We start from the raw sequence: 24,706 nt of genomic DNA, 5'->3' as shown, positions 1-24,706 counted from the left end.
TTCCTTTTCTATGAAATAGAAATAACAATACCAGGATTGCTGGAATGTTGTGTTAAAAAGAAAAGCACAGGCCCAAAATGGTGCCTTAGGCTGAGTCCCCAAACAAGGGCTTAATACATAATCTAATTGCAGTTTCAGCCTCTCCCGGAAATGTAGTCTTAACCAGTCAGTTAAGAATTTTTCAGTCAGCACCAGTGAGTCTTCCACATGGGCCCTCTCCATACCCCTAAGGAAGATAAGACCTCTTGCTTTCGCCACTGTGGAAAAGTGGTCTAAACGATCCTTTCCTTTGGCTAATAACTTTCTTGCCCTGCCCTCTTTCTATAAAAACCCTCCATTTTGTAAAATCCCCAGAGTTCTCTATTTGCAAGATGAAATGCCCAATTCATGAATCAAAAAAAAAAAAAAAAAAAAAATACTAGGGATGCCTGGGTGACTCAGTTAAGCAGCTGCCTTCAGCTCAGGTCATGATCCCAAGGTCCTGGGATCGAGTGCCGCATCAGGCTCCTTGCTCAGTGGGGAGCCTGCTTCTCCCTCTCCCTCTGCCTGCTGCTCCCTCTGTGCTCTCTCTGTCAGTAAATAAAATCTTTAAAAAAAAATAGGTCTTCAAATTTTATTTGGTTGAATTTTTGTAACAGTTTTGAGGATTAAATGAGACGTTGACATTAAGCACTTAACATAGTATTTAACACACAGTAAATGTTCTGTAAACATTTGCTCTTAGGCGCCTGGGTGGCTCAGTCGTTAAGTGTCTGCCTTTGGCTCAGGTCATGATCCCAGGGTCCTGGGATCGAGTCCCACATCGGGCTCCCTGCTGGGCGGGAAGTCTGCTTCTCCCTCTCCCACTCCCCCTGCTTGTGTTCCCTCTCTCGCTGTGTCTCTCTCTGTCAAATAAATAAATAAAATCTTTAAAAAAAAAACATTTGCTCTTAACAATCATTAATACTGGTAATTAACTATGCTTCTTCTATATCTCTGACTAAAAGTTGGGCAAACCACAGAGCCCCAATATTTTGGACATGCAAGAGATGGCACTAAAAGACTGCAACTCAGATGGCTCTCAAGGGGCAAAACAAATTTAGAAATTAAAGGTGAAGTCAGAATAGACCTTAGGATTTTTATTACAAAAATACTGTTGGAGAGGAAAAATTTCCTTCTAACCATCTTAGTTTTATTGACCCTGTAAATTAGACTGAAAAAAGATTAACAAGAGAAAACAAACAACTTTATTAACATATGCTTCACATAGACACATGGCAGTACTCAGTTATGAGTAACTCAAAGGGGTGGTTAGAACTTGGGCTTATATCATGGTAAGAAACAAAATTCAACTGCTTACATTTTAAAGATCTTACTGGCTTTATTTAATAATTCATGAATTAGGCATATTCAGTCTAACAGAAAGGAGCTCCAAGAAGCTATACAAAATGAAAGACATTTATAGGCAGATGGGAGCAGGAACTAGGAAGTTATACTAGACAAAAAGCTGATTGGTGATGTCAAGGTCATTTTCCTTTAGAGGATGACAGGGATCTATCAGGTACATTACCTGACTAATGCTAATTAGGCAATTCCTGACTGATTCCATTTCTAGAAAAGCCAAAACTGTAACGTTTGGTGATGTGGGGCCTAATAAAGTGACTCCATTTGGGGCCTGTTACTTTGTTACAACAGCATTTTACGAAAAAAGGAATACACTTTTAGAGAAGTGACAAGACAAAGAAAAAGGACTTTGAGTTTCTAGGGCTGCAAATTGTGGGAAGGTAAAAATGTATGAGGGAATTAATAAAAATAATGTTTAGTTAATAAAATAAAGTTAGGTAGATTCTTCTGGTGCCCTCTCTGGGTTGATAAGAATCTAGAGTTCTTCTGTTCTTCCCTTATGGGGGAGGGCACATCTACAAAGTTATGTCCCACTTTTAGGCAAATAGGAGGAGGGCAGAGAGCTTTTCTTGTATCTGCTTCTTCTCAATTGCCTTCAGCTCAAAATAATGCTTATGCTATAGTGGCATATTTTGGGGTGGCATGTTCTGCTATTCAATACTCAACATCATAAAACAATAAGAAAGAGGGGCAAGAGGGTCCCCTTACAAGCAAAGGCCACAACTTTACAGTGTCTCTACAGTAAGAAATGAAACCCCCTTTCCTTGTATCTTTTAATGTAAGAAATGTGTATTTAGTCTTCATCCCTTTTCCTAGCACAGGGCTCCTAAAACCCTAGAAATTTCCTAAGTGTTGATAAGAGCACTGGTGTAACAGGATTTCTTTTCCTTCAGTGCCCGCAGTTCTCAGTCAGGCTGCTTTAAAGAATGAAGAGGTAGACCAGACAAAGAGTGGTGGGCAGCAGAGCAAAGTTCATTGAGCCGTAGTAAAGTTTATTGGGCAATAGTGCAAAGCTCCCAAAGAGGAAGGGGACCTGAGAGGGTTGCCCCAGGTTTCTAGGTGTGAAGGGTTTTATGGACTTGTTGGCAGGTTATTTTAATCTGATTAACCATCCATGCACCTGTCACCCAATAAGGTTTTCGTCATCTATCTACCAGGTGGGAAAGGGTGGAGGGCTCCCTCCAGGGTGGTGTAAAATCCTTTTAAGGGTGGTCTTCTCTTGGTGGGGGGAGGGTGCCACTTGTCACTTCCTGCCTTTCTTCCAACCATCCTTCATTACTAGGAGCATCTTTTATTATCATATTTGGTTTTGTTCCCAGCTCCTGAAATAGCTCCAGAGCAATAAAGGTGAAAGGAGTGTCTTGTTATTTGTAACAAGCCCCTTCAACCACATTTGAATTTAAGTTATTAAAGTGACTTTTGGAAAGTCCTTAAGGGTAGAGACTGGTTGCCTGGGGAACCAACTCTGATTCCAGGCTAGGAACTGTAAGCCCCACCGCAAGAGGAGAGAGGTGCTAAAGATTGAGTTCAATCACCAATGGGCAATTATTTAATCATACCTATGTAATGAAGCTTCCATTAAAAAAAAAAAAGGAAGGGAGAAGGAAGGAAGAAGGAAGGAAGGGAGAAGGAGGAAGGGAGGGAGAGAGGGAGGAAGGGAGGGAGGGAGGAAGGAAGGGAGGAAGGAAGGAAGGAAGGAAGGAAGGAAGGAGAGGAAGGAAGGAAGGAAGGAAGGAAGGAAGGAAACCTAACCAGAGAAGTTTGGAGAATTTATGGGTTGCTGAGCACATCCAGGTGCTGGGAGGGTGGTGCAACTGGGGAGGACATGGAGGCTCTGTGCCCCTTCCCCCCCATACCTTGCCCTGTGCATCTCTTTCATATCGCTGTGCTTAAGCTGTATCCTTTTATAACAAATCAGTGTTAAAAAAAAATTCAACTGAGAATTTAAAATATATATATTTTTTATTAAGTAAACTCTATGGGCTTAAATTCATGACTCTGAGGTCAAGAGTCGCACACTCCACTGACTGAGCCAGTCAGGCACCCCTCAACTGAGTAAATTTATTTTTTCTTTTTTTTTTTTTAAGATTTATTTATTTATTTATTTGACAGAGAGAGAGATAGCGAGAGAGCGAACACAAATGGGGAGTGGGAGAGGGAGAAGCAGGCTTCCTGCGAGCAGGGAGCCTGATGCGGGGCTTGATCCCAGGACCCTGGGATCATGACCTAAGCCGAAGGCAGACGCTTAACGACTGAGCCATCCAGGCACCCCCCTCAACTGAGTAAATTTAAAGATCTAGTTGACTTTATACAATAATTTTGGAATCAGGGAGCATCCCATCTAGCAAATAGAAGTGAGCTCTAAGGAGTTGTACAAAAATGGAAGGTTTTTTAGGCAGGAGGAGAGTGGGACAGGAAACTAAAAGAGGATTATTTCAGGTAAGGTTACATTCCCATAGGTGACGTCCCAGGGTCTCAAGCAGATTACTTCACTAGTGCTAACCAGGAAGTTACAAAGGCAGCAAGGCAATTAGGTTATGTGTTAAGTCTTGGTGGGGTTTTAGCAAAAGTGACTCCATTTTAGATCTTGTGTTTCTTTTTAACACCAGTAATATAGTAAACTATTTTTCTAGGTTCTATGAGCCATTCTAGCAAATTACTGAACCTGAGGAGGGGATCATGGGAACCTCCAATTTGTAGCCAGTTGGCAGAAGCACAGGTGAAAACCTGGACTTGATTTTCTCCTGTTAATTTGATTCTTTGTCCACCTAGAAGGCCAAAGGAAATTCTTCCTCCCTGACATAATCTTTGGGAGTCCCATAAAGAGAACCTTTCAGTCTTCCTCCCTAGCACCCAAAAATCTACCATATTGTCCTTTGCAAGGACAGAACACCCTCCACGACACGAGACTGAACTCATCACTACTTGAGCAACATCATCCAATAGAATTTTCTGTGATGATGTAAATGTCTCTCTGCTGTCCAGTATGGCAGCCACTACACACATGTGGCTATTGAGCACTTCAAATATAGCCAGTTGTAACTAAGAAACTCATTTTTACTAACTTAAATCAGTTTAAAAAAAAAAAAACAGGCCCAAAACGGCTTCACTTAGACCAAATTCCCAAACTCAAGCCTTAATACCTATTCTAATTGCAATTTCAACCTCTCCCAAAAATGTAGTCTTAATGGGTTAAGCAAGAATTTTTCCATCAGTGCCAGTGAGTCTGCCACGTGGGCCCTCTCCCTCCCCCAAAAGAAGATAAGACCCCTTGCTTTCCCCACTAAGGCAAAGTGGCCTGAACAGTTCTTTTGCTAATAGCTTTCTTGTTCACCCTCTTTCTATAAAACCTTCCATTTCGTAAATCTCCTGGCATTCCCCTCTTTTTGCTAGATGAGATGCTGTCTGATTCATGAATTGTTTAATAAAGGCAATTAGATCTTCAACATTTACTTGGTTAAATTTTGTTTTCTAACAAACCTAAGTAGCCACATGTAATTAGTGGCTATCACGTTGGACAGAACTACTTTAGAACTATTCCATTCAGTTCCTATGTTTAAAGGTCACATCTTATTCATAGTTCATTCAAAAGGCAGTGACACCCATTTGAAACTGAAGAATGATCTATTCCTGCCAGGCCTAACGTATCAGGTTATCAGCTCCACCTACTTATAGAATATTTAATGTGACTTACAGGTACAGGAAAGAGGGTTTGTCAAGATTAGTTTCCATCAATAAAAGCCATATTAATACTTTAATCACCCATAAAATCACACATAATGGCAGTAGAAGGAAAATATACTTTTGTACTTACACATAGTGTGTCTTGTCTTAAAGATAAGGAGAAAAAAGTACCTTAAATTTCTCCACAGAGGCCTGCCTAGAGCAGGCACTGAGAGTTTTCTCCACTCTATAATTCTAGCAGATCTAGCCCAATCCTAAATTATCCCAGCTCTGGGGACACCTTAAGGGATCTATTAACTTTGGTTGTAAAGGGATTTTCCATATGTACACATTTCCTACTTCCAAGCAACCTCTCTTGTAAAGATGGTTTAGCCCATAGAAACAAAATACACTACCTCCTGAGATGAGGTCTAGACAGATATAACCAGTTCCAGCCAGGCCTCAAAAAATTCTACATCTTACAGGTTTTCAGTAAAGGGAGTGATTTTATTGCCCTATCTTGGAATGACATAGCCCACAATTTTCTTTACAATTCAGAATACAGCTTCAAAGCCCTTGAGGCTTAGCATATGAGTTTATAGGTCATTGTTTACACATCTGCCTCTAGCTAGACTTTGTATCCATGTATTCATCCAATAAGTAGACCCATGTATCTACTCTGAGCCACACCTACAACCCTGAGTCACACCCTGTTGTAGGTGCTGGCATCAGAGCAGAGAACAAAACAGACAAGGCCCCTGTGAACCTTAAGATCTAGTGGAGGGAAACTGATAATAAATGAGTAAACAAAAAGGCACAATAATTTCAGATGATGATAAGTGTTATGGAGAAAATACAATAGAGTCGTGTGATAGAGTGACTGGAGGTCTCTTTTAGACCCTGTGGTCAGGAGAGGCCTCAGAAGAGGGGAGGTTTGAGCTGAGCTCGGAATCTAAAGTTGCCAGCTCAGCAAAGGGACAAATAGCCTAGAGTAGCAGCAGATAGAAAGTCTATGTTTACCACTAGAGCAGGCTAATCCCTTTCCTTTTGATAATGGTATTCTTAGAGCCTAACATAATGCTTGGCTTTGAATAGGTATATAATAATAATAATACATTTTAGCATAAATGTACTGTTTATTGGAATTATCTTGGTTAATCCTCACAACAAGACACAAACAAGTCAGGGGAAGAAAATTAAGAGACACTAAATAACTGACCCAGGGGCATGTAGTGGGTATGTGGCAAAACCACGATTACCCTTAAGCCAGACTTCTGACCCCAGAAACTATGCTTCTGATTAACCAATGAGTCTCACTGAGCTCCAGCATTTGAAGGGCTTCTTAAAAATACAGTTTTTAGCATCAAGCCAAACCAACTAAATTAGAATCTCAGAGCTTAGGGATTAGAAACCTGAATTTTTAACAAGCCGTCCAGATGATTTTTATGCACACTGAAGTTTAGAATCAGTGTGTTCTGTTGAAAGAATGAAATGAGACATAGCCTCTATTTATTTTTTTTAAGATTTTATTTATTTATTTGAGAGGGAGAGAAAGCACATAAGAGGGGGGAGGGTTCAGAGGGAGAAGCAGACTCCCCGCCAAGCCTGGAGCCCGATGGATGCGGGGCTCGATCCCGGGACTCCAGGATCATGACCTGAGCTGAAGGCAGTCGCCAAACCAACTGAGCCACCTAGGCGCCCCACATATCCTCTATTTATACTCCATTACCCCACATCCTGCAAATTTGTAGGCCACTAAACTCTATAAATGCCCATTCTCTTAAACTTTGAGCCCTTAAAATGATAATGAGATCAATTTAACACTGTTACAAAACAGAAGAAATCTCAGAATCTAAGACCCTCAAGAGGGCTAACGAAAAACACTTTGACAAACCCCTCCCCACCAGGATTTTCCCACCCACCCTCTACCACCGTTTGGTTTTAACCTAACCAAGGGGATGACCTGAACCTTGACAACTCCAGGACGTCATGCCTTGTTTACCAGTTCAGGTAAGTTCTGGAGCCAGCCTCAAGATTTGGCTCCTCTGCTGAGCAAGCCTGAAGTATGCTCAAGACCTAAGAGATAAGCCAGCCACCCCACACCCCACTCCAGCAACCGAAAGCAGACCCGGCCTTATAGGTTAGTCCTTCAATTGCCCCTCCTGAGGACAATGGAAGCAGGGATCCTCCAAACAGGGACACCTGGGATTGAGCACATATTTCCTGGAAATTAGGTTGGGAAATCTCCAGAGCAGAGGAACTGCATCTTGAGAGATGTCGCTAAGGTTCAGGGTTGCCAGACAAAATATTGGATGCCCACTTATGTCCCAAATATTGCACGGGATATGCTTATTCTAAAAAAAGTTTGTTGTTTATCTGAAGTTCAACTTTTGGCATCTTGTTTTTTATTTGCAAAACCTGACAATCTACTTGGGGTACAGGCCCCAGCCCCTTGAAAGAAACATTCTCCCAGTAGTATTGTCTTCCACAAGCATCATAAGCATCACATTACGAGAAACACCAGGAGGAGGCTATCAGAGGGGAGCGAGCTATACGGGGAAGCCCAAAGAGTGTGTGTGACCGTGCAGCGGTAGTTCTGTCACTTTTTAAGTATGACAGAATGGAGGGCTGAAGGAGGTTCTGTGAGAGACCCTGTTCTTTCAGAACTGCCCGTCTCCTTCACTGTCCCCCAAACGTGTGAGCAGATTACCGTCCTATTCGGTGAGCCCCCAGAGCCCCCTGGGTCGGCAGGCAGATCCCGGCTGGACCACCAGCCGGGTTCAGAGCCCGCCTCCTCCCCGCGGCCCTGGCCACGCCCCACTTTGTTATCCGACCCTTCTCTGGGTCAGCTGGTGCCGGCGTCAGGCGGAGGGACGGGCTGGCTCAGCTCGACCCGGCAGGGCTTGTTTACTATGGCTGATGATCTGGAGCAACAGTGAGTTAATCCTGTGTATTTCTATTTCTCTCTCTCTTTCTGGGCCTTGATCCCGGGACTGTCGGTGACTGAGGAACAGTTGTAGACACCTTCCCGCCTTTCCTTTTTCAGGTCGGCTTCATGGGAGGGCCGGGGGTTGCGTTTGCTTGCTTTGCTTGCTTTGCTTTTGCCCAGAAGAGGAGGCAGAAGAGCTCGGGGAGCGATGGTAGATAAGCTTGCCTACTGCCGAGTGACTCTGACTTGTCACCGTGGTCTTCGCGCTCGCTCCTCCCTCCTCTGGTCGCCGTACAGAGAGGTTAGACTTAGTGGTGATGGCCCAGATCCCCCGAGGCAGTTCGTGGGATGCAGGCGCGGGGGTAGCAGTCAGCAGTCCGGTCTGCTCGTCGAGATTTTCCCCAGGACGGTGGTCGGGGGGGTGGGGGTGGGGGGGAGTGGGAGCGGCCTCTCCTAGCCGGGCAGGGAGAGGGCATGGGAAGAAAAGAGAGAGGGCTCCCGCGCTGGGATTGTCTGGAGTAATGGGCTCGCAAGTTTCTTGAGCTCTTGCCCACTGAGACACTTAGCCAGCCGCTTGCGATTCTAGTTGCTAACGTTTTTAATCAGCCAAGATCCTTAATGCTGTGGTTTCAGAATTACAGTCTTTGGGATTTGTTATCACTGTCTCAGGGGCACCAGGTTTGGGATGCCACCTGTGGGTGGTGTGACTAGCAGTTCGTAGTCTGATAGAAGCAAGGAAAAGTTGCTTCCAGAAGAATGACTCAGCTACCAGCCAAGCCTTGGTTTCAGCAGAACAGGGCCTTTCCTGGATCCTGTGTTCCTGCTCTTCAGAGCTGCAGAACTGGCAGCTTGCAACACTAACTTTATGACGGTAATAGATTCCTGGGCTTGAAGGAACTGCTCAGGAAGAGTTTTGATTTCTAAAGATGACCTTCCCAAAAGGAAATTTACAATGGCTACGATGACTTAGGGAAACACAGATGAGAGCTGGTAGAGATGCAGGTACTTCAGCTCCTTTTTACAGATGAAGAAGCCAGCGCCCATAAAAGTTAGAGGAGATTGCCCAAATCACAGAGGTCCAGAACAGGCTTCTGACCCAACGCAGAACCCCTTCTGCCTCACCCACCACCAGGATAAAAACCCTCTAGAAGGAAGAGACCACTCTGGCCAGCCTAAGTTCATGGCTGAGTGGCTTCTCTGCCTCTTGCCTCAATTTCCCACCATAGCCGTCACCTCCCCAGTAGTACTGAGTAGATACAGTGTGCCAGCGACTATTTCCAGTGCTTTAGCTGTAACATTTTTGGTGAAGAGAGGCAAAGTAAAGCTCCTCCCTGAAGAATATCTGCTGAGCAGCCCATGGTGCTGTTGGCATCGGACATTTCTCCTAAGTGCTGCTTTGGGCAAATACAAGGCAAGGTGGGGTCCACATGTCGTGGTCTGACTTGTCACAGTCTCTGATGTAGAGAGAAAGTTTGTCTTAAGACTGGTAAAATTCTACAGTCTTGCTTCAAGCCTACAGTTAGGAATTCCAGTAGAGTATTAAAAGGCTTCAGAGTCTCCATAGAATTGGATTGATTGTGACTGACAACTCTCATCTGGCTGAAGTCACTGATACACCACTCTCAGCTGCAACCTCAGGATTTCTTGCAGTCATTGAAGAGTTGAATGAATGTAGGCAGCTTATGCCTTAGCTGGGGGAAAAGAACATTTGTTGGGAGTTTATCTTATGCTAGGCATTATTCTATGTGAGTTAGGGACATAAACTCATTTAATCTTTATACAAACCCTATGAAGTAGATACTGTTATTATCTTTCTCTTAAAGTTGAGGAAATTGACACAGAGAGGCTAAATAGTGTGCCCAGGGTCACATTGCTGGTAAGTGGCAGTGTCGGGGATTAGAACCCTGACCTTCTGATTTATTTTGCACTTCCTTTCAGAAAACAGAGACAGTGTGAAAATGCGGTTATACACAGAGAGTTTGAAAAGCTGAGGCTGGGGGCACCTGGCTAGCTCCGTCGGTAGAGCATGTGATTTTTTTTTTTTTTTTTGAAGACTTTATTTATTTGTTTGAGAGAGAGAGCATGAGCAGGAGGGAGAGGCAGAGGGAAAGGGAGAAGCAGACTCCCTGATGAGCAGGGAGCCCGACTAGGACTCAATCCCAGGACCCTGGGATCATGACCTGAGCCCATGGCAGATGCTTAACCAACTGAGCTACCCAGGCGCCTGGGCATGTCGCTTTTGATCACAGGGTTGTGAGTTGGAGCCCCACGCTGGGTGTAGATATTGCCTAAAAATAAGTAAATCAATAAATAAACTTTTGAAATAATTCTCCTTCGAAAAAGAAAAAAAGAAAAAGCTGAGGCTGGAACTTCCAGAGGAAGGGTACCGAGAAACCTGGATTTGAGATGTGGGCTCTAGTTCTGCTTCTTTTCCTAACTAGCCACATGACCTCCTTGGGCGTCAGTTTTCTCATCTGTGAAATAAAGAGGCTGGACTAGATGATTCCTAAGGAACCATCCTAATCGAAAACCCTGTGCTTCCAATGATGTATCGGGATGTCCAGTGTGTGGCAAGAGGGATCGGTAATGGTTCTCCTCATTGCCCCCCACAGAATGCCCCTGCCTGACTATGCTGATGTTCACAGACCCTTCCTGTAGCTGGTGGTATCCATCCTGTAATCCCCTTCATTCAGGCAGAGTTCAAGAAAAGAGAAATATCATATATGATGGAAAAAGAATAATAAACTCATTCAGCATCTAATTTGTCCCAGGCACCTTTTGGGGTGCCTTACATATCTAGATGCTCAAAGCCCGGTTACTTATCAAGCCAAAGCCATTCTGCTTGTAAATGATGATAGTGTGATGCAGAACCAGAGGGTCTCCCCGCCCCACACACAGAACTGGTGCTTTCAACCTCTACCCTGTAACCTTAGATTTTCTTGGTAATAAAGGAGATAGCAGGATGGGTTATCCTCATTTTACTGCGTGCCATTGGAGGTGAGGACATATGTGAGCTTTGTCCACATTTTTTAAAAAGATTTTATTTATTTATTTATTAGAGAGAGAGAGAGAGAGAGAAACAGCATGAGAGGGGAGAGGGTCAGAGGGAGAAGCAGGCTTCCCGCTGAGCTGGGAGCCCGATGCGGGGCTCGATCCCAGGACTCCGGGATCATGACCTGAGCCGAAGGCAGACGCTTAACCAACTGAGCCACCTAGGCACCCTGTACACATTTTGTAATCTGGAAAACAAGGCCAGAGGCAGCCTGGCAAGGCAATCACAACAGGTCTCGAACCCAGGTCTCCTGTGTCCTGCTCCCTTCCTGTCCCATCTCGTTGTTCCAGGCTGGACTGATTGATTGCCTGAGAGCCTGGCTGGGCACTGACCCCGCTCTGTACTTCCAGGGGCTTGGAAGAGGGCACACACAAACCCAAAGGCCCTGCCAGGAGGGCAGGTGGCATGGGAATTTGTCCTACCCTAAAGAAACATACAGTCCTGGGCATGGCAAAAGAGAAAGATAACTGAAACATTAGTTAATAGTTGGCTTTTTTTCCCCTTGTGATCTTGAACATTATGATAACCAGTAACAAAGGGGAGTTATAAAGCCCAAATGAGATAATACATGTGAAAGAGCTTTGCAAACTGTAAAGTGGGATTCACTTGGTGCCCTGAATATCTGTTGAAACAAAGGGCATGTTGTTAATAGCCATATGCTGGGGGAGAGTAACAGTCTATCAGAGAGCAGGGAATTGCTGACTGCCATAGTGGCAGGTCTCCTGAGCCTGGGAAACACCCTGATAACTCTTGTAACTGTCAGCAAGGCTGAGAGCATCAATGTTGCCAATGGGTGTCACTGTGTTTCTTTGTCCCAGGCCACAAGGCTGGCTGAGCAGCTGGCTGCCTGCTTGGCGCCCCACTTCCATGTCTCAGCTGAAGAATGTGGAAGCCAGGATCCTTCAGTGTAAGTAGAAGGGATAGCTGATCCCACCTTCATCAGGAGGCCCAAAGAGGACCTAGGATCTCCCCAGAGCCTGCTACACTGAGCCCACTGATTCCTGATCAGCAGTGCTTGGGGTGGAAAGAAAGGATGTCGGTGATTTGGGAGAAGAGATTTGCACGGGGGGCACCATATTGTACGATAGTGGTTTCTTGACAGCTCCCACCCTATCCATCGTGCTAGTTCCTGACACATCCCCACAACTTCACTTCAAACCCGCTACCAACTATCAACACACAACACACACACACACACACACACACACACACACACACACACACACCCCTACACATTCTCTCTCCCTCCTTCCTTCTCCATCATTCCTCCCATCTTCCTTCTCTCCCTCTCTCTTCTTCCAAACACATAAGCACTTCTCAGATTTACCACCTTCCTACCTGAGGCCCAGCAGCGGTCCTATACTCTCTAATATGGCTATGCATATATTCCATCCAGTTAGGCCCACCACTTACCCGGTTACTACAGTAGTTTGGGATTCCAAACAGACCAGCTTTCTTGGGCAGTATTATGTTGGGGCAGGGCATCCCATGATTGGCAGCAGCCGCAGGCTCAAACCAGACCCTTGGGCCGGGGCTGCACTCGTCTCCCTTACAGTCCTCCCCACCCTGCACCCACTGCCACAGCCTTGGACCCCCTCTTTTCCTATGGGCCTGTGTACTCGCAACTGCAGAACAGCCACAGCTTCCAAGCCTCCTCCCGGGATCCAGGCAACTTCCCCCCCCCAGCCGCTCTGTCACGTGACTGTTAGGCCAGCAGAGCAAGCACCGCCTACTGTCTGTCTCCAAGAGGAATAAGCCTGTGGCTCAGCCCATAGCCATTACCCCCTCCACCTGGCTCAGCTCCAGTCAGAAGCTACCCCCCCAGACACCCCCAGGGTGGATGCGTCTGTCCCTCTGCCGAGCCCCAAGCACACACGGTACAAGAGCAATGGATGCAGGAACTTTGTGAGGCCAATGGGGTCACTGCCACGCTGGGCCCAAAGGGAGCCGGACACACAATCTGCAGGAGTGAGGTGGCCCCTCTAATGACCTAGAGACTAGAGACTAGATGGCCTACAGATCATGCTTGGAGTTGATCTCTTAGGGCATGTGGTCAGAGGGTTGTGAAAGGAAGGAGGTGAGGACAGTCGGGACGGGTTTAGCAATGGAGAGAGGAAGCTGAAGGACACATGACAGTGCTGTCAGAAAACAGTCTTCTTGCTCTGCCCTGCGTTGCCCTCTCCCCAGGCCTCCAGAACAAGTTCCTGGCCCGATATGTGTCCCTCCCAAACCAGAACAAGATCTGGACGGTCACCGTGAGTCCGGAGCTGAGGGATCGTACCCCCCTGGTGATGGTGCACGGCTTCGGGGGTGGAGTGGGCCTCTGGATCCTCAACATGGATTCACTGAGTGCCCGTCGCACTCTGCACACCTTTGATCTGCTTGGCTTTGGGCGAAGCTCGAGGCCAACGTTCCCCAGGGACCCAGAGGGGGCGGAGGACGAGTTTGTGACATCCATAGAGACGTGGCGGGAGACCATGGGGATCCCCAGTATGATCCTCCTGGGGCATAGTTTGGGAGGATTCCTGGCCACCTCTTACTCTATCAAGTACCCTGAAAGGTAAGGAGGAGTCACCCCTCTTGCTCATGACCTAATTCCTTGTCCCACCGAGAACCTTACAGTATTAGTTCCCCGTGGTTCTCTTCTTCCTGGGCAAGTTAAGAGCTATGGTTCTTCCAAGCACATACAACTTGTCTTTTCCTTTTTCCTCCTTTAGAGTTAAACACCTCATCCTGGTGGACCCATGGGGCTTTCCTCTTCGACCAACTGACCCCAGTGAGATCCGTGCACCCCCAACCTGGTTCAAGGCTGTGGTGTCTGTCCTAGGGCGTTCCAATCCACTGGCTGTTCTTCGAGTAGCTGGGCCCTGGGGTGAGTAGCCTGCAGATAAAGAAACTACCTCCTTAAACCAAGGCCCTTCCATTCTAGAAGCCCCACTATGTCTAAACTCCCACTATGCCCGCTTGTCCACAAGAAGTGGGAATAGGCCTAACACTGTTATTTAAAGCTTTTAATCTGGACCAGATCTCTTTGTCTACAGTTTCAGGAGGTTTTTTTTTTTCCTTCATCCACATGCAGAAAGCTTTCCTATGCAGGGGAGAGATGGAGCAGAACTACCATTCTGTGCCTTGGCTAGACCCCCAGAGAGAGAAAAAGGGGCCATGAAGTGACTCTTCCTCTGCTGAGGTCTTAGGCTACATGTGTGAGTTTATGGCAGCCTGTTGGTGATTCAGCATGGCACCCACCATCAGATCCTGTCTCTGCAGCTCACCCAGCACCTGTGGGAGCCAGAGCCTCCAACATAACCCACAGTGGCAGGCAAACCCCTCTAAACCGTGCCCTACTCCAGTTAGGTATTGTATCTTCACCACTTAGGAGCTGTCAGCAAATTCTGTGGGTGAGGGGAGGGAAGGAAGTTGGGGGGAACCAGCCAGAGTAAATAAAATTAGTAGGTCTTGGCCTTCTGACCCCATACTGCCAGCACTCTTCCTTTCTGGGTGCCTTTTCTGGAGGGTGCTTTTTAATCTGACGAAGTGAAAAGCAGATTCCCTCTGTAGAAAAGACTGGTGACCTCCTATCCTGTAATGATGGCTTACGTGTACATAGTGATGTTCAGTAGCCAATTATTGCAAGTTAGTAACCGATGGCTGAATAAGAGTTGTCCCTCGAGGCCCTTCAAGAGAAACAGAATGGGGGCGCCTGGGTGGCTCAGTCGTTGGGCGTCTGCCTTCGGCTCGGGTCATGATCCCAGGGTCCTGGGATCGGGCCCTGCATCGGGCTCCCTGCTCGGCGGGAGGCCCACCTCTCCCTCTCCCACTCCCCCTGCTTGTGTTCCTGCTCTCGCTCTCTCTCTCTGTCAAATAAACAAATAAAATCTTAAAAAAAAAAAAAAAAAAGAGAAACAGAATGACTCTGGATAGAAGAGGAAAAATGAGGATTTGAGTAGAAGATAGGAGTTTGGGAAGAAAGGAAGTTTATCAAGACACACAGATGTCAAAGCAGAATAAATGATCAAAGAGCTGACCTTCTTAGAGTTCCCAGCGCTGTGGACTCCAGCCAACCCTCTAGTCCTTTTCCAGGGAGAAGCCCTGCTCTAACCACTCTCCCCTTCTCTGGACTTGCATCTGGCCTGATCCACGCATGGACCTCAGGGCCAGGATGGTTGAGTAACTGCCTGGCAGCCATGGAGGAGGGCCAGGGCCCAGGGGATCCCGGCTGTGCCCCGCTCTCACACCTTGATCCTTACACACAGAGAGACCAGGAGAGAGATCAGAAGTTGACCATTAGGCCCAATTTCTAGTCTGTTGTGGGTGCCCTACTGCTTGTGTGTATGCTCTGAAGGAAGGGGAAGGGAACAGATTGCTTTCAAACAGCAGCCCAAAGTCTGAGATGCCGGAGTTAAGTTCACCTCTCCACTCGTATCCCATTACAGGCCTGAACTTGAGAGGACTCTTGGCAGGTAGTCGAGCTTCATCTGTTACCTTCAGAAGATTAAAAAGCCCTAAGGGTCTCACCTGGCTGACTCAGTCGGTAGAGCATGCAACTCTTTTTTTTTTTTAAGATTTTATTTATTTATTTGAGAGATAGAGAGAGAGAGCACAAGCACGGGGGAGGGGCAGAGGGAGAAGCAGACTCCCTGCTAAGCAGGGAGCCTGATGTGGTGGCTCGATCACAGGACTCCGGGATTGTGACCTGAACCAAAGGCAGCCGCCTAACCGACTGTGCCACCCAGGCACCCTGAGCATGCAACTCTTGATCTCAAGGTTGTGAGTTCGAAACCCACATCAGGTATAGGTATATATTTTTCTTTAAAAAAAAAAAAAGCGGGGGGCCTAAGGGTCCTAAGGGTCTCAGGGAGTAAGAACATAGCTCAGACTGTTTAAAAAAAAAAAAAAACTCGGCCCTGAATTTTTTTTAAAGATTGCATTTATTTATTTATTTATTTATTTATTTATTTATTTGAGATATATATATATATTGAGAAAGTACTTGCAAGTGAGGGTGGTGGGGGGGACACACAAGCACTCCTACTGAGCACAGAGCCCGACACGGGGCCAATCCCACAACCCCGAGATCAGGACTTGAGCTGAAATCTAGAGTCAAAAATCAGACGCCCAGCCTACTGAACCACCCAGGCACCCCTCAGCTAGGGACTCTTAACAGGGCTTGAGATCCTTGGAGGAAGAGCTTGAGACTTGATTGAGCTGAAACTAAGTTGGTTCCATTGGACTGTCCACGTTCTTTGGTAACCGGCTGACTCTCACTTGCAGTCATCTGGGGCTTCCCCGACAGCTCACACACTCTGTCTGCCACTATAAAGTTAAATGTACAGAGCACACAAACCCCTAGAGAAATAACATTTGGTTTAAGTTGTTCAAACATGCACCTGCAGGAGGGGTCTTCCTGCACACCACCACCACCCCTGCCCCCCCAGACTGGCCACTCCTGTGTTTTTCTCTCCCCTCCCAGGGCCTGGCCTGGTTCAGCGATTCCGGCCGGACTTCAAGCGCAAGTTTGCAGACTTCTTTGAGGATGATACTATATCTGAGTATATCTACCACTGCAATGCACAGAATCCCAGGTGAGGGCGGCTCCCCGAGCCGGCTTGGACTGCACAGGTTTGGAGATGAAGCTCCAGCTGCTGGAAACACTCCAGAGCTGTCCCAGGACCATTCTCTGCTGTATTTCTTCTTGCACAAAGCTCTTATTCACGGGGACTAGCAGGCTCGATTATTTCCAGAGACCTCCCCAGGGTGAGGCACAAAGGGATGGAGAAGATAATAGATTGCTTAAACATGCTGCCCATCTCTAGAGGAAGACTCTTAACTCTCCCCTGGAGATAGGCAGTTAGCCTGGCAGGCAGGAGTCTGGAAAACATTTTATTTTTTAAAAGTCAGGGGAAAAAAAAGTCTTCTCCATCCCAGCCTGAAGTTCCCCAAATTTCCTTGCTATTTCCAGTCTGAGATATTCTGTGACATTGCTTCAGAGAACCTCTTTGCACATCTTCCTTTACACACACACACACACACACACACACACACACAACTATATCTAGAATACCTTCCTACAAATAGAATTGCAGGTGGAAAGAGTATGCATTTTCAAATTTCATTATGTGCACCTTGAAATACTTACTGTTGGGACAGAAATTCCTTTCACACACTTTTGGATATTTTGGGGTGTCCCCCAAATCTTGAGAAGTTTCTGTCTATGACTATTCACACAGCAGGCCCCACAAACCTGCCTGATCTGCAGTCTTGGCAGCTGAGAGTCAGGGAGCTAATCTTCCCCTCAGGCAGTGCCCTGTGAGCGGCTGATAGGGGATGCTGTGTTGGGGGCTGTGCTGGTGGCATACTCTGTGGAAGCCTCACCCAGCCTGCTGTGAGGCATCTGCGGGAAGTCCAGGTCACTGGAGCAGCAACACTGCCCCACCCATTCCAGGCCTGTCCAGGTCACCCGTGGTGAGCCCAAAGCTGTGAAGACAGTGGGGGGTTGCATTCCAGCAGTGCCGTCTGAGCACCAGCCTCAAACCCAGCCGGCTCTGGGGCCGCGTGGGAACCGTCTCTCCGGCATTCCGCATGAGCTCAGCTAATTGAAGGGCCCCCCGCTTCAGCAGCCGTATTGAGACTCAGCTCAGCAGTCAAATCAGGTAGCCCCCTGCTTCCTGCTCTCGACCCCTCTCTCAGCCCCCACTGGGCTCAGTGCCAGTCTCATACCCACTGGAGGCCCAACCCCAGCTCTCTGCTCAGAACTTTCCCCAGTCCCAGACCTAGTTGTGTGGAATGAATGGCCTCCCGATTTCAGTCTCAGAATGTATAATCGTGCAACTCATTCGTGTCCCGGGGGAAGCAGAGATGACACCAGTGATCATCAGCCCTCTTCCCACAACGCTGTCACTCAATTTTATAACCACCTGAGTGTTTCTGAGTTGTAACCCTGACACGCTCACGGTAACTCTACCCATCCTTTGGAAAACATGAAATCTGGCCAGGGAAAAATATTTGGGGGTACCTACTTTGCCTCACCTTATCTTAGGGGCCTTGTACATATTTTCATTTTCCTCAGTGAAAGAATAAAGAAGATATAATTCTCCAGCTTGTAGATAAAAAAATTAAAGGGTATTCTGGTTACATGGCTCGCTAAGAAAGCAGGCGGGATTTGAATTCACGTCTCTCTGACTCTGGTGCCCGTAATTTTCCACCATGCTGCTATGCTGTAGGGAAGAACTCTGTTTCTGGTGGTCTGTGCAGAACTCAGGCTCGCCTTCATGCCAGGGGTACAATATCCAAACAGGCTGGGCCTGGTAGACAGCAGTCTCCCAAACCTCCCCACCTCCTGCCTCCCACAAAAGCTGCAGAGCAGCCCAGAAGGCCGGCTTTCATCCCAGCCTTGCAGACCCCTCACTGCTTCTCAGTCAGCTCTGCCTAAGGAAATGGCCAGGGAGCAAAGTAGATTAGATGGGCTTTAGTAGATCCGATGGGCCTCAGTTGGTACGGCTCCCCCTGGGTCCTCATAAGACCAGTGTTTCATTCCAGAGTCTCGTCAGGAAGCCCTTGGCACTGCTCTCATATTTGCTCTTCACATGAGCCCCTCTCCCCTCTCCACCCTCAGCAACTAAGCCCCCTTGTCTGTTCACCACCCTTCCATAATTGTTGAGAAATCTGAAGTTAAATAATCATATGATCAGCTATGTGTTTATTAAAATATTTATTTATTTTAGAGAGGGAGCATGAGTGGGAAGGGCAGAGGGAGAGGGAAAGGATCTCAAGCAGTCTCCCCACTGAGCATGAAGCCCAATGAAGGGCTCGAGCCCAGGACCCTGAAATCACAACCTGAGCCAAAACCAAGAGTCAGATGCCCAACTGACTGAGCCACCCAGGCGCCCCTTATTTATTTATTTGTTTGTTTGTTTATTTATTTAAAGATTTTATTTATTTATTTGACAGAGACAGTGAGAGCAGGAACACAAGCAGGGGGAGTGGGAGAGGGAGAAGCAGGCTTCCCGCGGAGCAGGGAGCCCGATCGGGGCTCGATCCCAGGACCCTGGGATCATGACCTGAGCCGAAGGCAGACGCTTAACGGCTGAGCCACCGAGGCGCCCCCTATTTATTTATATTTAATAATCGGCTACGTAATGCCTACCTCCCCAAAGTGCAAGAGAGTTGTGAGCGCCAGCAGGGCCGGCACCTTCTCTGTCTGACTCGGATGTCTCCACACTCGGCCCGGGGCACGACATGTGAATATCTGTTGAGTAAATGTTAACCCATTGCATCTTTGGACAATTGTCAGCGTCAGGAGTTTTCCCAGATGTGTCCCCAGCTGTCTCCTGTGCTGGGAGGCCTCCGCAGCTCTGGACCTGTGTCCTCCTCTTCCCGGTATTTCATGAGCCGGGTGCGGGGTCTGGAGAGGAATGCACAGGTGACAGAGGTACCGCCGCAGCCTCTGAAGAGCCCAGCACATTGACACCGGATGCCGCAGGGTTTATGCCGTGCGTGGCCTCACCATGTTTTGCTCCTTCAGTGGGGAGACAGCATTCAAAGCCATGATGGAGTCCTTCGGCTGGGCGCGGCGCCCCATGCTGGAGCGGATTCACTTGATTCGCAAAGATGTGCCCATCACCATGATCTATGGGGCCAACACCTGGATAGATACCAGCACGGGAAAGAAAGTAAAGATGCAGCGGCCGGATTCCTACGTCCGAGACATGGTATGTTTGTTGGCCCGCCGAGGAGCAGGACTGAGGTAGACGTGTGTGGTGAATGCCAGCACACGGCAAGGAACTCCGGGCATAGAGGAGCCTCAGGGTGGAGAAGGGTGAGCGAAGAGTCGGGTGGAAAGAGAAACGGGCGGATTCCGATTGTGCGGTGGATTTGAAAGGGTGGACTCTGTGCTACTGTAATTAGGGGGTTCTCCTTTCTGTGGAATAAAGGGCCTTCCTACCCCCGGTGGGTTCCTCCTCTCTCCACAGGAGATTGAGGGTGCTTCGCACCACGTCTACGCAGACCAGCCACACATCTTCAATTCTGTGGTGGAGGAGATCTGTGACTCAGTTGACTGAGCTGCTGTCCCTAGAGGAAGAGGAGAAAGCCAGAGAGTCGCTCTCACCTCCCTGCCCGCTTACTTGCCCCTGTGTCCTTTCCTCACCGACTAACATGTGCCAGCCAGGCAGTCTTGGGCTGTACCCAGGGCAGGACCACAGTGAAAAAGAGCCCTCCTGAGCCCACGCGAAGGGTTGGAGGCCGAAGCCGCACTTGAGCACCCCACCCCGGGGAAGAACATAAAGGGTTGCATAGTGCCACCCATTCTCTCCATGCCAAGTGTTACCCAGATGGTGGTTGTGAAGGGATCACACTGAGCCGCATTCCCTCCCTGTGCCAAAGGGAGGGCGGCCTCTGCCCCTGGGCAAAGGAGAGGCTCCCGGCAGCCTTTCCCAGTTCTGGAGTGTTTGTGGGGGTAGGTTCCAAGCAAAAGCATCCTCCTCCATCACCCCCTAGCCTCCATTCCATGCCAGCTTTATCCAGAGTCTGGTTGGGAGCTAACTACCAACTAACTACTGACTTCTTAACTACCAAGAGCAGGTCGCAGGATCGCCCTTGACCAGTGGAGTCCCTCCCACGACGTAAGGAGTCCAATCCAAAGCCCTCATTAACGGATGAGGAACAGGCCAGGGCAGGACAGGGCTGGCCCGATGTGATATAGCTCTGCTCCGGGAGAGCTAAGGCTAGAATCCAGGTCTGCTGACACCCAGTACTCACTGCAGACTCCATTTTGCTAAAGTTCAAGGGCGGCACCATTGCCATGAGGCTGGTCCTAGTCACTGGCTGAGGGTAAGCCCATCCCTGTCCGACATTCCAGCCCCATTGTGCAGGGGTGCTGTTGTCCGGCACTGTATCTCAGCCCTGGCTGCCTAAGCTGGGGACACTCAAGTGCTTCCTTCCCTGCCCCCTCATCCTCCCAACTGGGAGGCCTCTTGGCCTCCCTCTGTGCCTTGGGCCCTGAAGCCCCACCTGTAGGGTAGAGCAAAGGTGGCCCCTGCTGGAGAGATATGGGAAAGGCCCTTCAACCCCAGGGCTGTGTCTGGATTCCCTGTTTCCACTAGCATCCACGGGGTTTTTCTACCCTGCCCATGGTCTGATGGAGAGCCTCAAGCCAGCAGTTCCCTGTCCTCATGAGCCACAGGATGGTTCTCACTGCCTGGCCCTCTATCCCTGCCATCTGTGCCGTGGTCTTCAGCTCCTCCCACCCCTGACCTACGTGTTACTGTCTCCTGGGGGCTGGTCCAGGTGCTGCTCTGAGGTTCTGGGCAGTGGGCTGGGCCTGGCCCCAGAACCAGGGCAGCTTCTGTCTGCTCCTTGAGTTTTGTAAAGCCAACCCTTTCACCAGAATAGTATTAACTCCTGGTGCTTTGTACTACTGGTCCAGCTGCCTTGGGCTCCTTTTCTATATTAATAAAGAAATGAGTAAAAACTGGTGGCAGTGATGCTTGGTGTTGCTCTGACGAGTACTGGGTGGTGCCTGAGTCGGAGAAGGGGGGCCAGAGAGGTACCTGCTTCCACGCCACCCCTCTCCTGTTTAGCCTAGCGTTTGCCCGGTCAGCCCAGGCTGTGTCACCCAAGCCCCAGGTCACAGGAGTAGAATTAGGGAGAACTGGGTGCTCCCCACTGCCCATTAAATTGCCCCATCCTCCAAAGTTCGCTCCACATGGGCCTGTATCTGGACTGTTCCTACAGCCTGTTCTACTTCCTACCCCTCCTCTAGATCTCAGCTCAAATATTTCTTATGCAGGGAAGCCCCCCACTGACCTCCCACACTAGACTTGGACTCCCCCTTCTGTGTTTCCATGGTGTACCCAACTCCTTCCTTGTAGGACTGATGAACTTGTCACTTGTTCAGTGTCACTTTCTTCCTGGACCAGAAGCTACTTAAGGACAAGGAGCACCTCTGGGCACCTAGTGAATGTTCAATAAATGTTTGTCTTGATTGAGCCCAGAGAAGTGAGGTATGCCAAGTGCTCAAAAATATACTCAAATCATTACCAACAGTGCCTGCTGTGTGCTGGCTAACTCCAGCCAGGCTCAGGATTCCTCAGCTCCAAACAGCACATCATCCTACTCTTGTCGTGAGGAATGAATGAATGAATGGGGAGATGAATGGATGAATGGAACTCCTAGGTGTAATTACACATTCCATGACGTGGTGTCTTTGTGACTGAAGATTGCTTGACGACTAACCCCTGCCGTGTGGAGGAGAGGGCAGGTGTTTCGAGCTTACCGTATGCCAAGCACGAGGGCTTCAACAGTGGGCTGCAGTAGTGAAGAAGCCTGATGCCTGCCTTCATGGGACTTCACACTCATCTTGGAGAGACACACACTTAATTATGTGAATCAGTATAAAATTGCAACTGAAAAGGGCCGCACTGTGAGGGTAGGAAGGCCTGAGAAGGTGAGGACCCCTGCTGAGCCTGAAGGCAGGGCAGTAGAGGGGGAAGGAGCTTCTATGGAGAGAACAGAGGCCTGTGAGCAGGGATGATGCTTGAGATGAGGCTGGGCTGGTGGCAAGGGAGCCGGGTCCTCCAGCCTCCAGAAGAATGTTGTGCTCACCCTAAGAGCAACGGAAAGAAAGATCTGGAGTGAGGGTCAGGGTGGAGTGGGGAGGTGACAGAATCTAATTTGTGACTGGAACCGGCCACCCTCGCTGCTCTGTGGAACAGATTGGAGGGGGACGGTCCCTACCAGGGGAACTTGAGGCTACTGCAGCGGTCCAAGCCAGCGAGGCTGGTAGCTTGCACTTGGCCAGTAGCTAGCAGACGCACCGAGGAGAAAGCTGCAAGAAACGCTTTGGAGAGAAAATCAAAAGCACTTGAGAACACGGATGCTACTGAGCAAGTGAGGCGGTAGTCACCAAACCCGCTCAATACAACCTGCACTGTTTTTTTTTTTTTTTTGGTATAGATTCCTGGGCTGTATTCCCCAGAGTTTGACTCGGTGTATCTGGATGGAGTCTAATCATGACATCTGCCTTTAAACACATTCCCTGGGAGATTGTGATGCCTCCTGTCTGCAGGCACTGATCTAAGGGAACCCATGTCTCTGACACTTGGCCCAGAAGGCCCTATGTGGAGAACGATGGCCTATGGCCCTGGAAGTTCCATTTTTCTACTCAGTCCAGAATCACTTCTCTTTGGGAACCTGCATAACATGCTGATCTAATTTTCTCAAACCCAACACAATGCAGACACATTCCTCAGGACCACATGCAAGAAGAGTCTGAGGAAGGGCCCCCAGAGCACCCTGTTTACACTCCCAGGCCCACACACATGAATGCATGTGTGCGCACACACACACACACCCCTCACACACAGTCCATCTGACTGGGTCATTCCTAACATTCTCAGGGCTGGGACTAAGAAATCACTATGAATATCCCATTGGTCTACACCTTTCCTGGTGGGTTCTAAGGATTTGGGGTAGCAGTTCACCCTATACACTCGGGTTCCTCAAAGGCCTAGCAGTTTGCAAGGAGAGATTCCACAGACAGACACAGAGGACTGTGAGTAACCCAAGACTGGCGAGGTCCTGCACTATTCAGTGGCTAGCAGGAAATATGCTAAATTTAACTTCCTTCTTGGGACAGACACCAAAATATGTGAGCTAAAAATGCAGTCTGGTTTCATTGCCAAAAAGATGGTGAAATCTTGATGAATACCTCTCTCGTTCAGACCTATCACACGATCAGCCCGTGACTGCAGGTACAGTTCATGACCAGATAGAAAATACTCCTATCGGCTGAGAACAAGCACAAGGTCTAACGAACAGTGAAAAACATCCCTCCTCTCATGTGACCTTTCAATTCATACAGAGTCCTCCCTGGATAGGGTCTGGAGGGTGCTTTCTCTGGTATCCCTCCCTCCTTGCCTCCCCCACCCAAAGCCCTAGTCTGTCTTGCAGAAGCAAGCCAGACATGAGATTTTGAGTGTCAGAACTGAACCCCATCCGGATGAAATAGCTCAAAACAAACCATCTTTTCTCCTGTGAGTGTCGACTGTTTTTCGTAGCATAAATTCAGCCTTATTATGCTAGAAAAGTCTTTGTCTTTATCCTACTAAATATCACTCTTTGGTATGGTTGAGGAGAAAAGACAATCCCAACCTGACAATTTCACGGGAATAATGCATCCTCAGGTAGAGTATCAAGGAGGATTCATTGACGCCAACAGAGGCACACAGGCCTCCCCCCAACCCAGGAGGACAAGACCCCATTCTCTTAGTTGGTAACTCTGTAAGGGATAGGAGCCCAGACCTGGCTTTGCTAATGATTAAGTTCCTTCCTCAAGTGTATTCTGAGGTCTGAGATAGAGCTTGTTGTAATTTGGCAACCTCGTATTTTAATTGATCCATATGAGAACAAATTATACAAGCGAAAGAAACCTGGGACATCTTGGTTACTGTGGAGGACTCTGAAGGACTTGTGGTTGCAGTGATATTTTCATCTCCCCAATTCAAAGAGAGACTTTGGAAAAAAGCACGAGGCTGGACACCTGGCAACTAAGATAGTGTCACAGACCAGGATTGGGGGACCCCTTGTGACTTGTGACAGAAGATTTATGGGCCTCTGATAAATGACAAGGTAATTAACACAAAACCTGGACATCATGGACCTCTTAAAATTTTGGATGAAAG

At 48.1% G+C, this 24,706-nt stretch overlaps 1 protein-coding gene across 2 annotated transcripts; it reads left to right on the top strand.

The window, feature by feature from the left end:
• The first annotated feature begins 7,896 nt into the window (after nt 1-7,896).
• Nucleotides 7,897-21,489, top strand: ABHD4 (abhydrolase domain containing 4, N-acyl phospholipase B). Of its 2 annotated transcripts, none has more exons than XM_027570030.2 (7): nt 7,897-7,981; nt 11,846-11,934; nt 13,215-13,587; nt 13,745-13,899; nt 16,498-16,609; nt 19,549-19,735; nt 19,997-21,489. In XM_027570030.2, exons 1-7 carry the CDS (start codon nt 7,959-7,961, stop codon nt 20,084-20,086), a joined length of 1,029 nt encoding a protein of 342 aa, XP_027425831.1. In that variant the 5' UTR covers nt 7,897-7,958; the 3' UTR covers nt 20,087-21,489. The 2 variants fall into 2 exon arrangements, with proteins under 2 accessions (XP_027425831.1, XP_027425832.1); XM_027570031.1 differs by having other exon boundaries at nt 7,961-8,092; nt 19,997-20,414.
• Nucleotides 21,490-24,706: the final 3,217 nt, after the last annotated feature.

Source organism: Zalophus californianus, chromosome 6 (genome assembly GCF_009762305.2).
Source record: "Zalophus californianus isolate mZalCal1 chromosome 6, mZalCal1.pri.v2, whole genome shotgun sequence".
Lineage (NCBI taxonomy): Eukaryota > Metazoa > Chordata > Mammalia > Carnivora > Otariidae > Zalophus > Zalophus californianus.
Note: the sequence above shows the minus strand (reverse complement) of the source record. Positions and strands in the feature narration are given on the sequence as shown.